At 45.8% G+C, this 12995-nt stretch overlaps 1 protein-coding gene across 2 annotated transcripts in view; it reads left to right on the plus strand.

The window, feature by feature from the left end:
- NEDD4L (neural precursor cell expressed, developmentally down-regulated 4-like, E3 ubiquitin protein ligase) overlaps positions 1-9525 on the plus strand; it is a 323400-nt gene extending 313875 nt beyond the window's left edge. For both annotated transcript variants that reach the window (XM_012651787.1, XM_012651788.1), the window contains 5 exons: positions 148-207; positions 1324-1431; positions 2734-2830; positions 3898-3970; positions 8982-9525. In XM_012651787.1, the coding sequence (XP_012507241.1) occupies positions 148-207; positions 1324-1431; positions 2734-2830; positions 3898-3970; positions 8982-9084 (441 nt within the window). In that variant the 3' untranslated portion in view covers positions 9085-9525. The remainder of the gene's footprint in view (positions 1-147; positions 208-1323; positions 1432-2733; positions 2831-3897; positions 3971-8981) is intronic.
- The last annotated feature ends 3470 nt before the right edge of the window (positions 9526-12995 follow it).

Consider the following 12995-nt stretch of genomic DNA (forward strand, 5'->3'; position numbering starts at 1 on the left):
AGTTACTTGATACTGTCACTGATGTATGAATCATCAGTAAAGAATACGTTTTTTTTCTGGCTAACCAAAAAAGTTTGTTCTTCCTGTAAAATTTGTCTTTTTCAAGGAGAACGGTGTTTAGGGTGATCTTTTTTTTTTCTCTTTCAGGGATTCACAGAACTGCTTCCTATTGACTTGATCAAAATTTTTGATGAAAATGAGCTGGAGGTTTGTATTATAAACATTACTTTATGTAAAGTAGATTTTTTTTAAGGTACCTCTCATTACTTACAGATGATGTTTTAATATTCTCTTTGCTTCGTAACGTCCCAGAGCGTAAGTTTAGGTGAATTATATCTCATGTCTCTTATGGGACTTGTGTGGCGATTTGGGAGTAAGGAATAGCAAAAGTGGTCACCATAGTTTCCTTGCCCGTGAGAGGGCAGTTCTGGAAGATGCCAAATAAGCCCACTGAGCTGAGTTGGGTTCTTGGCCCTGGGCACCAGGTAAGGAAAATTGCTGCATCAGGTAGAGCTAAGGTTTGGGCAGTTGTAGAAATCATGTACTGCAAGCCTTTCATTGTACAGGTGGGAAACTGAGGCAGAGAGAAGTTAATGACCCTGGGTTTACCCAGCCAGATTTTGGCACAGTCAGGCCTAGGAACCTGGTTTTCAGGCTTCTGGTTTAGTTCTCTTTCCGTTTTATTCCAGTACCTCTGCAGTAATATTATATTCAACTGTCCACAGGAAACCTTCCCTGTCGGAGAGTTACATAGTAAGAAAAGCAAACCTTAGACTAAATTATAAGTCAAAGAACCCATTACTGCCTTAGTGCACATGTGCAGGTCATCGGCCTCTGCACAGAGGAGGTGACTTGTCGTCACCTGAATTGATCAATCTGGAGGAGATAAGTTCTTGCTGTCATAAGCACTCATTCTTTTGTGGGTAGGGAGATTCTTTCAAATATTCGGACAGATCACCCCTCAGGAGGAGGAACAGCCGGGGTTGCGTGCATATGCCCCTGGAGTGTAAGCAAACCCGTGAGCTCTGTGCTTAAGACTAGAGGGGTAGAGAAGGTGACTGTGGAGGTTTTATTTCCAATGTGAAATGTCACGGCCTTACACAGGCTTAGAACCGAGTCACCCTCGTTACCTGTGCTGTCTGTGACCTGCTGTCGCAGGTAAAGTTTAGAATAAGTATCCGCCTTTGTTTGTTTTTGTGAATTGCTAGCTAACCTGCTTTGCACAATGACAAAATGCTGGCATGGAGGAAAAGTAATTTCTCACTGTGAATTCTTCAGCTTTCACACCCTGCCTCGTTTATATCTGGTAAATTTCCTTCTCAGTTGCTGATGTGCGGCCTCGGCGATGTTGACGTCAACGACTGGAGACAGCATTCTATTTACAAGAATGGCTACTGCCCAAATCACCCTGTCATTCAGTGGTTCTGGAAGGTAACTCCAGGGCCCTGCCCCTGCCCGGTGTTCTTCCGCCTGTGTCGGAACTGGTGGTTCTGGGGGTGCCCTTCGTACGGTCTGACTTCAGGACTGGTGCAGATGCTGGAGTCTGTTAGCCCCTGCACTGCTGGGGGGAAGAGGCAGACTGGGCTGGCCGCCCTGACTGTGCTCGTGCTGTCACTGTACTGGACAGCTAGCCTTGAACAAGGTGATCCTTAACAAAACCTGGTTGAGGCGACCTCTATTTGAGGAACCCATTGAGTAAGATGATTCTGAAAAGGAATTAATTGGCTTCAAGAGTATTGGAACTAGTGCCCCGAAGTGTAAATAAGAACAGGTGATTTCCCGGGGCGCAAACAGGCTTTAGCGCTGGCTTTTCCAAGATACCGTTTCCTGTTAAGAAGTCGTTTTCTTCATTTTTTTGAATTCCAACAAATTTTTGATCTTTCTATGTTTCAACCAGAGATGCAAATGAAATTTAATTTACTATCTTTGGGCCAATGTTTGCATCCTGTTCAGCTTAGGAGGGACATGAAATAGGAATAGGTTAGTCCTAGCAAGAGAGAGTAAACTAACCTTAAAAAAAATGGTTACCCATGAAAAGCTTGGTTATTTACTTATAGAAAAAAGAAATCACTAACTTTTTAAAATTTCTAAATGTCTATTAATATTTCAAGTGCCAGCAGATGTCTAGAGAGAAAAACAAAAAACAAAATCTTCATCTAATCCTAATCTAAGTCTCGCTTAGCTTCAATTGTGGGTATTTTTCTATAGCAGTTCAAATACATTACCAGTAAAGCCAACTCAATTCTGGTAATAATTCAGATATGTAAGATGCACAGATTTCTTTAGATGCCCATCCTTGCCTCTTGATTTTTTTTTTTCTTTTTATAAAATGTTGTCTTTGGGAATGTGTCTACAGTCTGAAGCCCCATCTCATAACCCAGATTCCCCTTGTGCTGACGCTCCTTGAACACTGTATGTTTATAATTGGCTTCGGGGAAACTGGCCAGCCTCACACACAGAAACACGAGCTCGATGCCATCAAAGAGTTTGCTTTTTATATCATTTATTTTGGCATATTGGCAGAAGAAGAAAGAGACATTGTGATCACTCACTCTCTAAGATTAGAGAGACTGGCACTGTGGTGGCCATAAAAAAAAAGGCTCAGTTTTCAGAGTCAGCTGTGTGGGTCTTACAGTGCAGCATAAATAAGATTAGGTTTTGCCCGCATGCGTTACAGCAGCCCGAGCAGCATGTCACGTGGGAGACATAATGACCTTCTGCCTCTGTTCATAGGCTGTGCTACTGATGGACGCCGAAAAGCGTATCCGGTTACTGCAGTTTGTCACGGGGACGTCCCGAGTACCTATGAATGGATTCGCCGAACTTTATGGTGAGCGTGGGATATGGTTAGAGTCAATTCTCCTCCTGTGAATTTCTAGCCAAGCATCAACTGTGGCCCAAGAACCCTCTGCCCCTCTACACAAGGCCAAGAAGTCTTTTTAGGACAGTGTGCTGTGTGTAGGTTCAACAAAAGCACTTCACATGGACAGACAACAGGTGCTTCTGCCCGGAGGGGTGGAGGGAGCAGTTTGTGGAGAGAACCGTGAGGATTGGTCTTCTCTTTGTTTTTTTCTTTTTTTTTCTAGTTCAGTTTTTTGGTGTATCTTTAAAAACTGGGTTTTGCAGAATCATCCATGTGGTTATAAACTGATCACTTAAAGGACACCTCACCTCCAGGTCACAGAATTCTTTAGTACTAACTGTAGATTTTCAAAAAAATCACTCTTTCTGCTTTGCATACTGAAGGTCACATTTTATTTTATTATTTTTTTCCCCAAAAGTAGTTTTAAGTTTAAATTTCCAGGCTTCAGTTGAGAGGCTGTAGCTATCTGCTCTTATGTATGTTATGTCTGCCAAACTTGGTGGGATTCCTTTCTGAAGGTATTGCAGAGTCTATGTTACAAGGTTGTGCAGTACTTTTACTTCTCCCAACATTAAATGTTAAATACTAGCCAGGTGTAGTGGCTCACACCTGTAATCCCAGCACTTTCGGAGGTTGAGGCTGGGAGTTCAAGACCAGCCTGGGCAACATAAGGAGACCCTGTCTTTACAAAAAAAGCAGAAAAATTAGCAGGGCACGTGGTAGCATGCCCCTGTCATCCTAGCTACTGGGGAGGCTAAGGCAGAAAGATTGCTTGAGCTCAGGAGTTCTAGGCTACAGTGAGCTGTGATTGCACCACTGCACTCCAGCCTGGGAGACAGAGCAAGACCCCATCTCAAAAAAATAAATAAATAATAAATATTATATTGTAGCAAGAGGGAATGTCTCAGGTCTCACCCTGGGGGAAAACCCTGCCCTGACAGTAGCTGGTCTGTCCTTCTTCCCTTTAAGTCACGCCATAGCTTGGTTCTGCGGCCCCAAGCACTCTTAACATTTCTCTCTCTTTTCTTGTCTAGGTTCCAATGGTCCTCAGCTGTTTACAATAGAGCAGTGGGGCAGTCCTGAAAAACTGCCCAGAGCTCACACATGGTGAGTGACAAAAACATGTAGTTGTCAACAAGCAGTACTTTATATACTTAGCTGTGCGTGGTGCTGGGCTAGAGACTACAGAATGCTATTTCCTGCCATAAATAGCTTGGAGAACGAAAAGACGGGTACGGATGAAGATAGAAATTGTACAGTAGTGCTGATAAAACTTAAACCGAGATTCAAATGCACCCGGTGTGCTTGGCACGTAAAGGACTCGGCGCTGTGGACGGCCCCTCCGAACCCTGTCCTTCCCTGACAATCCTAGGTGACAGAGGTTTCACTGTTCACCACGTGTGGATAAGGCAGCTCCCGGCCTCTCTAAACAGATTGGGATTTCACTCTAACCTTACATTGGGTGTTTGGAACTTAGGATAAAATTCCGTGGAGAAACATCCTTTTTAAAAGGCCTCGTGTGCTCATCAATAACTCTTAATTCCCTGGAATCGAGTAATAATGTGATTGTGACCAGGGAGTGTAAGTGGTCTGACCAATGACCAGGATGACAGGTGGAATGTGGCTGCCCTCTCAGGATGCAGGGGGAGGCGGGAGGGTGTCGGTGGTTTTCTTTGAAGAGTTACATAAAACCCGGCACACACGCAGGCTCGGTGCAATCTGCTTTTTAAAGCGGTGTTCAGCGAGCTCTTGCTAATCCAAGTTCCCGTGTCCCTCGTGTTGGGTTTTCTGCATAGGCTTTTATTTCCTGTTCCGTAGGGAGCAGTGAAAGTGGGCCTTCTAGAAAATGGTGAGCAGCTTAGCCCTGCTTTTCTCATGCACAAGGAGGGCTTCAAAGCCTGCCTTCACCGTACCGAACTTACATGGGCAACAGAACACCCCCTGCAGGAAACACCCTCCCTTAAACTAGAAATGCCGGCTGGGGGAGAATTCTCATGAAAATGTATTTGAGAGAAATCGGCTGTGAAAGGTTTTTCGCTTCTGTTTGATTCCCTTGCTTTGCCGGAAAGGTCTTTTTTTCCCCCATTCATACCATTCATATGACTGTGAACAGAGTGAGTACGGTCACCGCCGGCGAGACCCTGCAAAGCAGGCTGACTCCAGCCTGAGATTGGCGACTATCCAGAGCGGTCATTGTCCCTGGTTCTCTACCTTTATTCTAGGGGAAGAATGTTTTGGTAGCTTAGAGCTTTTATTCCAAACAGTATCAGAGTTAAATGTGGTTGTCTGGGTTATAAGAGCTGCAGTTTAAAGGCAGCCAGCACTGGGCAGAGCCCCAGGACTGTGGGTATCGGTGCAGAACTCCCAGACTCATAGCGCCCATAGTGACAAATATTAGCAAGAGCTAAATTATTGGGCGCGGTCATCTTCTGCGGATCAGGCAGTATTTGATCTTTATGGCAACCTTATTGTATACTGTTACTGTCCTCCTCGGCTGTCAGGAGGCTGGTCCAGGATCATAGTTCACAGACCCCAGGTCACAGGATTTGAACTTGGGTAGAATTAGAGTCTGCACCTTAACCACTGCACCAAATATACTGCCTCTGGTGGAACAAACACTTTCTTTTCAGGCTCTTCAAATAGAACCAAATTAGTGCACAAGTTTAGCGTCAGCCCCTGTCCCTCTGTGCCTCTATGGACGGACAGCTCACTACTGAACTTTGCCTCGGCTCTGCAGCCCACATGCTTCAGCCACAGCTAAACCAGGGTACTGCCCAGATGAGACCCCTTAACACAGTTCTGCACCTTGGCTGCATGTGAGAACCATCTAGAGAGCGTTAAAAAAAAGAAGATACTGGAGTTGGTTGGTCTAGCGTGCGGCCTGGCAGTGGGATTTCCAAAGCTCCCCAGGTTCTTGCAGGCAGGGTCGAAAACTCACAGCTCTTCCCTAGGAAGGGCCAAGATCTACCTAAAGGAGGAAAACCAAAACCTCTTGCCAAAACTTCTTTTCCTCTCTGTGTGTCATAGAAATAAAGCAACCAAATAGTTTTCCTAATGGCACTCTCCCCGGGCCACCTGGCCATCTGACGGAGAGCGCTGGCGGTCACACGGGGCACTGGCTAGCATGGGGGATGGTCCAGGGGGCTGCTCTGCTTTCTCTTCGAGTCACCGTCCTCCCAACCTGACCTTGACTGTGCTGTGGCGTAGGAAACTGGAGCTTCACTGGCTGCCTCGCAGCAGCAGTTCCACAATAAAATCCAGCCATCTATGTGTTCTGTTTCTTCCATGCTTTATGAAAATGTAAATTACACGGTTAAGCTTCGTAGTAAAAATCCAATGTACCAAGAGAGCAAAAGCTGGTAGATTGGTTCTTTGCGAGGGAACTTTCCATTAAGCTCTCAGAGGGGCCTGTTGAGTGTCTGGCGTGCAGAAGGCTTCATTTCGTTGTTCTGTTAAAGGCCACTACATGGACATTTAAAATTGCTCTTTGTCAGGAATCACAGATCCACCTGCTCTTTGAGGCAGACCCATTACAAAATCATCTCATTCGTCTTACGCATGTGGAAGCTAAACCCACTGAAGACAACGACCTCCTCAAGGTCACCAGCTCATCATGGCAGACCCTGACTCCTGACCTCAGAAGTAATGGAACTAACACTTACTAAGCACTTACTACATTCCAGGTGTTGTCATAGGCGCTTGATGTGATTAATTCACATAATCGCCACAACAATCCCAGGCGGTGGGTGATATTATGACCCACTTCTTATGGGTAAAAAAGAGGCCCAGAGCAGTTAAACACTAAGACTCGGAGCTCAGGTCTGAGCGCTGCCTGACTTGGCCCTGTCTCTGCAGTGTGCCGGCGTTTCTCAAACACGAATGCTCTGCGGACCTCGTAGTAACCAGATCCCTGCAGGGAGTGCCGGCCCTGGGCTGTGAACCCCCCACGGGAAAGACTGAAGCCCCTTCTGCCACAGGGTCTGTTAAGTGCCGTCTGCAGGTGTGGGGTTCTGTCTTTATAACTGGTGGAGCCATGTTTTTGGATCGTTATCAATATGAAAACAAGTTAAAAGCTTTAAGACTTACTCTTTTAGGATTCCTGGGTGTTTGAGAGGCACAGTGTTACTCTCTGTGTCTTCTAATGTTCAGTGGCTGTTAACGAATCTGAGTGGAGTTCAGTTCAGTGGGACTTCCGGAACATTTCGGGGGGTGTTAAGGCCCACCATGGATGTGTATTAGTTTCTTGCTGCTGCTGACGACGGTTAGCTTTTAAAACATAAGAAGTTGTTCTGCTCATACTTGGAATCACACGTCTGCACCTGGTGGGGGTGGTTTAAATGCAGATAGTGCAGCACTCACAGCAGGTGAAAAGCTGGGCCTTGGAGCCAGCCTGGGGCTGAACCTGGCTTTCCCCCTACTGTGTGACCTGGAGCAAGTTACCTAACCTCTCCGTGTCTCAAGTTCCTTCTCTATTAAGTAGAGATGGAGCATTACCCACCTTACAGGTTGAGTGCTAGGCTTCGGCGAGGTCACACAGGCACGGTGCTGAAACAAGGCTGATGGGACGTGGTGAACGTTAGCTCCTCCCGAGTCATCATTAGCGGTGGCGAGCGTGCGTGACCTTTCTCGTGACGGCTGCACATCGGCAGTCCACCCGCAGACGCTGGCTCTGGCTTTCTCGGCCCCAGGTAGACATTCAGTGAATGCTGAGTGAGCGACACCACTGATGGCTGGTGAGGCGGCAGGTGCCAGCCTCTAGTCCCAGCTGATCACAGGGCTGAGGCAGGAGGATCACTTGAGCCCGGCAGTTGGAATCCAGTCTGGACAACATTGTGAGAAGACCCTGTCTCTTTTTATTTAAAAAAAAAAAAAAAGGTAACACCGATCCTCATCCATTGGCCCACTTCGCATGTGCTGGTTTGATCCTCCCAGCAGCCCTGTGAACAGTGTCTCCATTTCACAGATGAGGAAACAGGCTCAGAGAGGTGAAGTAACTTGCCCAAGGTCACACAGCTGACAAGTGGCAGAGCCAGAATTCGACCTTGGTCCGCTAACAACTTGGTTGCTCACAGAGGCCGTCCATTTGTCTGAAGACCTCACTATCACCAGTGTGATTGTGTAACCCCCCAAATGAAGCCTCCAGATATGTAGGGGCTTTTTTTACAAATGCAGCTTTTCACTTTGAATGTCAATTATGACTTGCCTGACCTTAATGAGAGCAGGTAGCTTCACACTGGTGTTCTGGAGCCCCGGACAGCCTGGGTTCTGTTCATGGGTCTGCCCTGTTACTAGAAGTGTGACTGCAGGCGCCCTGACTTTACCTCTCCGCTTCCGGATCTGCTCCTGCAGAATGAGAGAACATTACTTGCCTTACAGGGTTGTGATGAAAACAAAATGAATTAATAGAGAAAAGCACTTGGCTTGAGGCCTCATGTAGAATAAGCAGCATTAGGGACAGACACAGTCTCAATACACGTGTAACTCCAAAAGCGTGACTTCGTTGTGTTCCAAACGTTTGGAAATCTGGGTGTGTACGTGAGCTCTTGGGCCTCTCCCGTCTGCCTTCCCACCGGCACTCTGCCGAGACCCACATCTGGCCACGGCAGAGGTTTCCTGGACTATTAAAAAATTGTTTTCTCCCTCTGTAGGTTATACAGCCTATTTCGTACGGATGGTTTCACACCTAGAATTTGTTTTTGGGGATTCAAAATTAGTAGTGGAGGCCGAGGCGGGTGGATCGCTCAAGGTCAGGAGTTCGAGACCAGCCTGAGCAAGAGCGAAACCCCGTCTCTACTAAAAAATAGAAAGAAATGATCTGGACAAGAGAAAAAATTAGCCGGGCATGGTGGTGCATGCCTGTAGTCCTAGCTACTCGGGAGGCTGAGGCAGAAGGATCGCTTGAGCCCAGCAGTTTGAGGTTGCTGTGAGCTAGGCTGACGCCACGGCACTCACCCTAGCCCGGGCAACAAAGCGAGACTCTGTCTCAAAAAAAAAAAAAAAAAAAAAATTAGTAGTGGAGGCCTTTTTTTTATTCTCTTGCTCAAACATCATGCCCCATCAGCCAAATCTAGGAAGTGACGTTGCGCCTCTTCACCTGCGCTTTCTGTTCCTTTTGCAGCTTTAATCGCCTTGACTTACCTCCATACGAAACCTTTGAAGATTTGCGAGAGAAACTCCTCATGGCCGTGGAAAATGCCCAAGGATTTGAAGGGGTGGATTAAGCAGCACCGCCTGCCTCGGGGGTGGTTGTTCTTCAAGCAAGTTCTGCTTGCACTTTTGCATTTGCCTAACAGACTTCTGCGGAGACGGTGGCAGAAGGGCAGCTGCAGGCGCGGCCCCTGGAGCTGAGCCTTCGGCCGCGCACTCATCCACGTTCAGACGCGGGAACCCGGTCCCAGCTCGAGCCCCCGCACTTCCCACCACAAATTATCGACTGGTTGATATGTACACTAATTGCATTTCAGGAGGACTTATGCTATTTATGTTGTGCCTCTGCAGGCAAAGCCCTTAATAAATATTTTACATACTTTCTAATGACAATGAATGGAATTAATCACTCTACAGGTATGGTATTACAACTCATGTTTACTTTTTAAAATGATTTAGACCGATTTTCAGATTTTATTTAATTACAATTAAAGATGTCTCATGTCCTAGGAAAAGTGAGCATTTTTTTTTTTTTTTTGTATTTGAATTTCATACCAGGCTTAATGTCAATGACATTTTTATTTCTGAAGTACTTTGACACCTCCACCCTGTACTTCATTAGAATTGGAAGACTAACTTTTGGCCCGAAAACCTTCTACAGACAAGTACTTTGAGAGAACTTCCAATTCCAGTATAACGTCAGACATAAAGATAATTTTTTCCATACTCAGAAAAACTGGGTATTACATTTTTGGTTTTTTGTACAAATCTAGATAATAGCTACAGGCTGCGAGACTTGTAATATAGCATGACAAATTTTGTGTTGACTTGAAAGGAATCACACCATTATTCCTTAGAAGTAATTACGTGTGCTATAACACATTTGAGACGGGGTTGGACTACCATTTCTCGTAAGAGAAATGACTTAACCCTTCCCGATGCTGTACAGACATTCTTTTATTCTATTTCCTCTTCGCCGTTTGTGATAGAGACGTTTTGAATGAAACTTGGCACTGCTCGATTTGAAACTCTGGAAACCAGATCTGGCTAGTCTCCTCTGTGTATGCGTTTGCCAACGCTAAATAACCCATTCCTGTTCCAGCCGCACCAGTTCCAAAGGCACTTTATGTACTACATGGAGGTCGTATCTGGTTTTGTTTTTGTTTTTTATCATAAACATTAAATGTGATGATTATTTCTTCTCCCTACACACACATCCTTCCGGTGCAATATCTATCCATTGTGAATCTGGCTGCTGGTGTAAAAATACCCGGATGTGAAGCTGAGCCTGCAGACCTGTCCTCCCCCATCATCGTGCGATTCCTACTCAGCTACAAAGATTTATTTCGTGCACACTTGATCTGCGTTTTGTTATCTATGACCTGTTGCATGCCTCGAGACTGCCTGAGTTGTGTCTATTGTGTACTGCCCGAGTCGTGTCTGTTCTGTGCTAGATTAACAGTGAGAGACTTGATTTGACCCAGAGAGGTCAAGCCGTTGAGCTGGTCGTGGTAGAGGATCGAGGGTATCTGCGCAGTTCGATCCTTTTCCACTTGTAAGTCTCTGTTGTGAAAGTCCGTTGTGTTTTGCAAAAATGCCCGAGACCTGGGAGTTCAGCAACCCTGCTGTCCTTTTTGTCCTGTGCTGTCCTACACCCTTTTGTGGCAGTTAGAGGACACTAGAGATTTGATCTCATGCCAGTCGTAGATAAGACCAAAAAATTGTGGTTTCGGGAGCTGTGTTAGGTAAGAAGGACCTTTTGGCATAAGAAATTGCTCGTTGTTACCCAGCTCTGGGTGGCATGTGGGAAGCCATGAACGTTCTGTGGTTGTAGATGAGTCGTCTGAAGAGGGGCAGAGGCCTGCGTTTTCTAAAAGAAGGTGGATTTCTGCAGAGTTGAATATTGGCTCCTTTTCCATGTTGGTTTAAAAATATACCTAGTAGTGATCAGAAAACTTAGGTGTTAAGTAATTATCAAAAATAATATTGCTCGTTAATTTTAATCAGTTGGTGGTGTTTTTCCCCTACAGTCAGCATAACAAATGTCTCAGTGGCAAAAATCCCCTTTTGTAAACCCCGAGAGTCCAGAGTCCATTTTCTTTTAAAACTCATGCCAAAGCCCGAGTAGAGCAGCAGTGCGCTTTTGTGGGTTTTGAGAGCGATCGTGTAATTATAGGGGGGAAAAATCCAGTCTAAAATTCTAGTCTAAGAGCTGGGATTCTTCTGTCATTTTGCAAACTGTATGTTGAAAAAAATCAGAATATTCAGTAAATGCAAATTCAGCCAAGTATTGAAAAATGAAAGAATATATTTGAAATATGAAAGAAAAATCATTCTGATAATTTCTAAGCCAGGAACAGATAAGAATTATTGAAAGCTGCCCCATGAACACTTGAAAGGCAGTGACTGTGAATGACACGTCAGTTCATCTTTCCATTCATAGTATCTGGTTTTAATGACAAGTGAACATTGCTGGATTTGGGGGTTTGGTTTTTTTTAAAAAAATCAAAATAAGATTCAGTAGTCCTCAACAATTCTCGAAGTTTCACTCTTTGTCCCAGATGGTCATGTATCTTGTGTTCTCCAAATCTTGATGACCGTGTTCGGTCGTCTCACAAGGTCATTGCAGACGGCAGCAGGGGCGATGTGCTGTGCACAGGGCAGGGTTGCTGGCTCCTTCCTCAGCACCCGCCCCCCCCATCAGCAGCCCTGGCGGAGGAGGGCGCTGTCACCCATCCTGATGCTCTCCCAAGCCCCTTAGTCCTGTGTCTTTAGTTCCCTGCCGAAGCTGCACGCACTCTCCTGCCAGAGCTCGCACACTGCATGGTGAAGGTCTTTCAACATCGGTTATCGCAGTTGCTGTGGATCCTGGGTATTTCCATTCCTGCCCCTTGTTGGCCTGAGGAGGAATTCGGGCAGTCCGCTTGGCGGGGTTAACTCCAGACAGTGCTGCTTCTCCACCGCTGGCGCGGAGCAGGCGGCGGTGAGCACGTCCGTGTTACGGTGTAGTGGGCTTCAGTGCTCTTTCCTCGTTGGCCTGAAACATTTATTGTTGTTTACTTTTCCGTAGCCAGTACACTCATCACTACAACAAACCTAAGATACTTAATTTTTGTTTCCAAGACCCTTTGGGCAAGTGACAGTGGATATTCCCTAAATTCAGATGGCGAATGATACGAAGTGACTGCACATGAATTATTCCTCCCACGTGAGATCACAGTGACAGATCCTGATAAACGGTTTGCGAGATATTTGAACCACTTTCTACACCTCCCAGTGTTACATCGACAACATGCACTGTTGCCGTTTGATCTCACCAGACCCAAAGTGGCTCTCTTGAAAGCCAAGTTCATTTGCAGCAACTTTCAAATTGTTTTACCCGTTAACAGTTACCCCTTGTATTTTCCTAAGAGTATTGTATCTCACCTCTGAAATTTTAAAATACATTTTTTTTTAAAAAAAAAAAAAAGCCTGGGTTAATCAGTTCTCCAGCCCCCGCCAGCCCTGCTCTCTCTTTTCCACTCTCCCGCTCACCCTCACTGTGCACCCCTGTACTGAGAGAGGGAGGGGGGAGGTGCTATCTGGTGTCATTTTCTTCCTTGCCAGTAGGGGGTGCTGCTGTGCAGGGTACCTGCGTGGCCTGCTCCCTTCCCGACCCCCAGAAGATCACACGCTACCTGTCTCATTCAGGCAGTGGGGTACATCCTGGTAAGTCATGTCAAAACTGCCAACTCCAAGACTGAGATGTGTTTTTAAACAATCCTTCTAAACTCCAAACTTTGTATTCATACTTTAGATTTTAAAACTGGGGAAGAAAATGTGATATACTTTGGACCACTTCTTTAATTTATATAAGCCTTAATGAACAGTGCATAGATACTTGCGTACGCACACCCCCGCCGCAGGATGTTCTCCGTGTGCCAGAGAAAAATGCCGTCGCATGAGGACGCGAGCTTGTATAATGTTTTATAGGAAAGGGTTAACT

The sequence above is a fragment of the Propithecus coquereli genome, unplaced genomic scaffold, assembly GCF_000956105.1.
Source record: "Propithecus coquereli isolate 6110/MARCELLA unplaced genomic scaffold, Pcoq_1.0 Scaffold37, whole genome shotgun sequence".
Classification (NCBI taxonomy): Eukaryota; Metazoa; Chordata; class Mammalia; order Primates; family Indriidae; genus Propithecus; species Propithecus coquereli.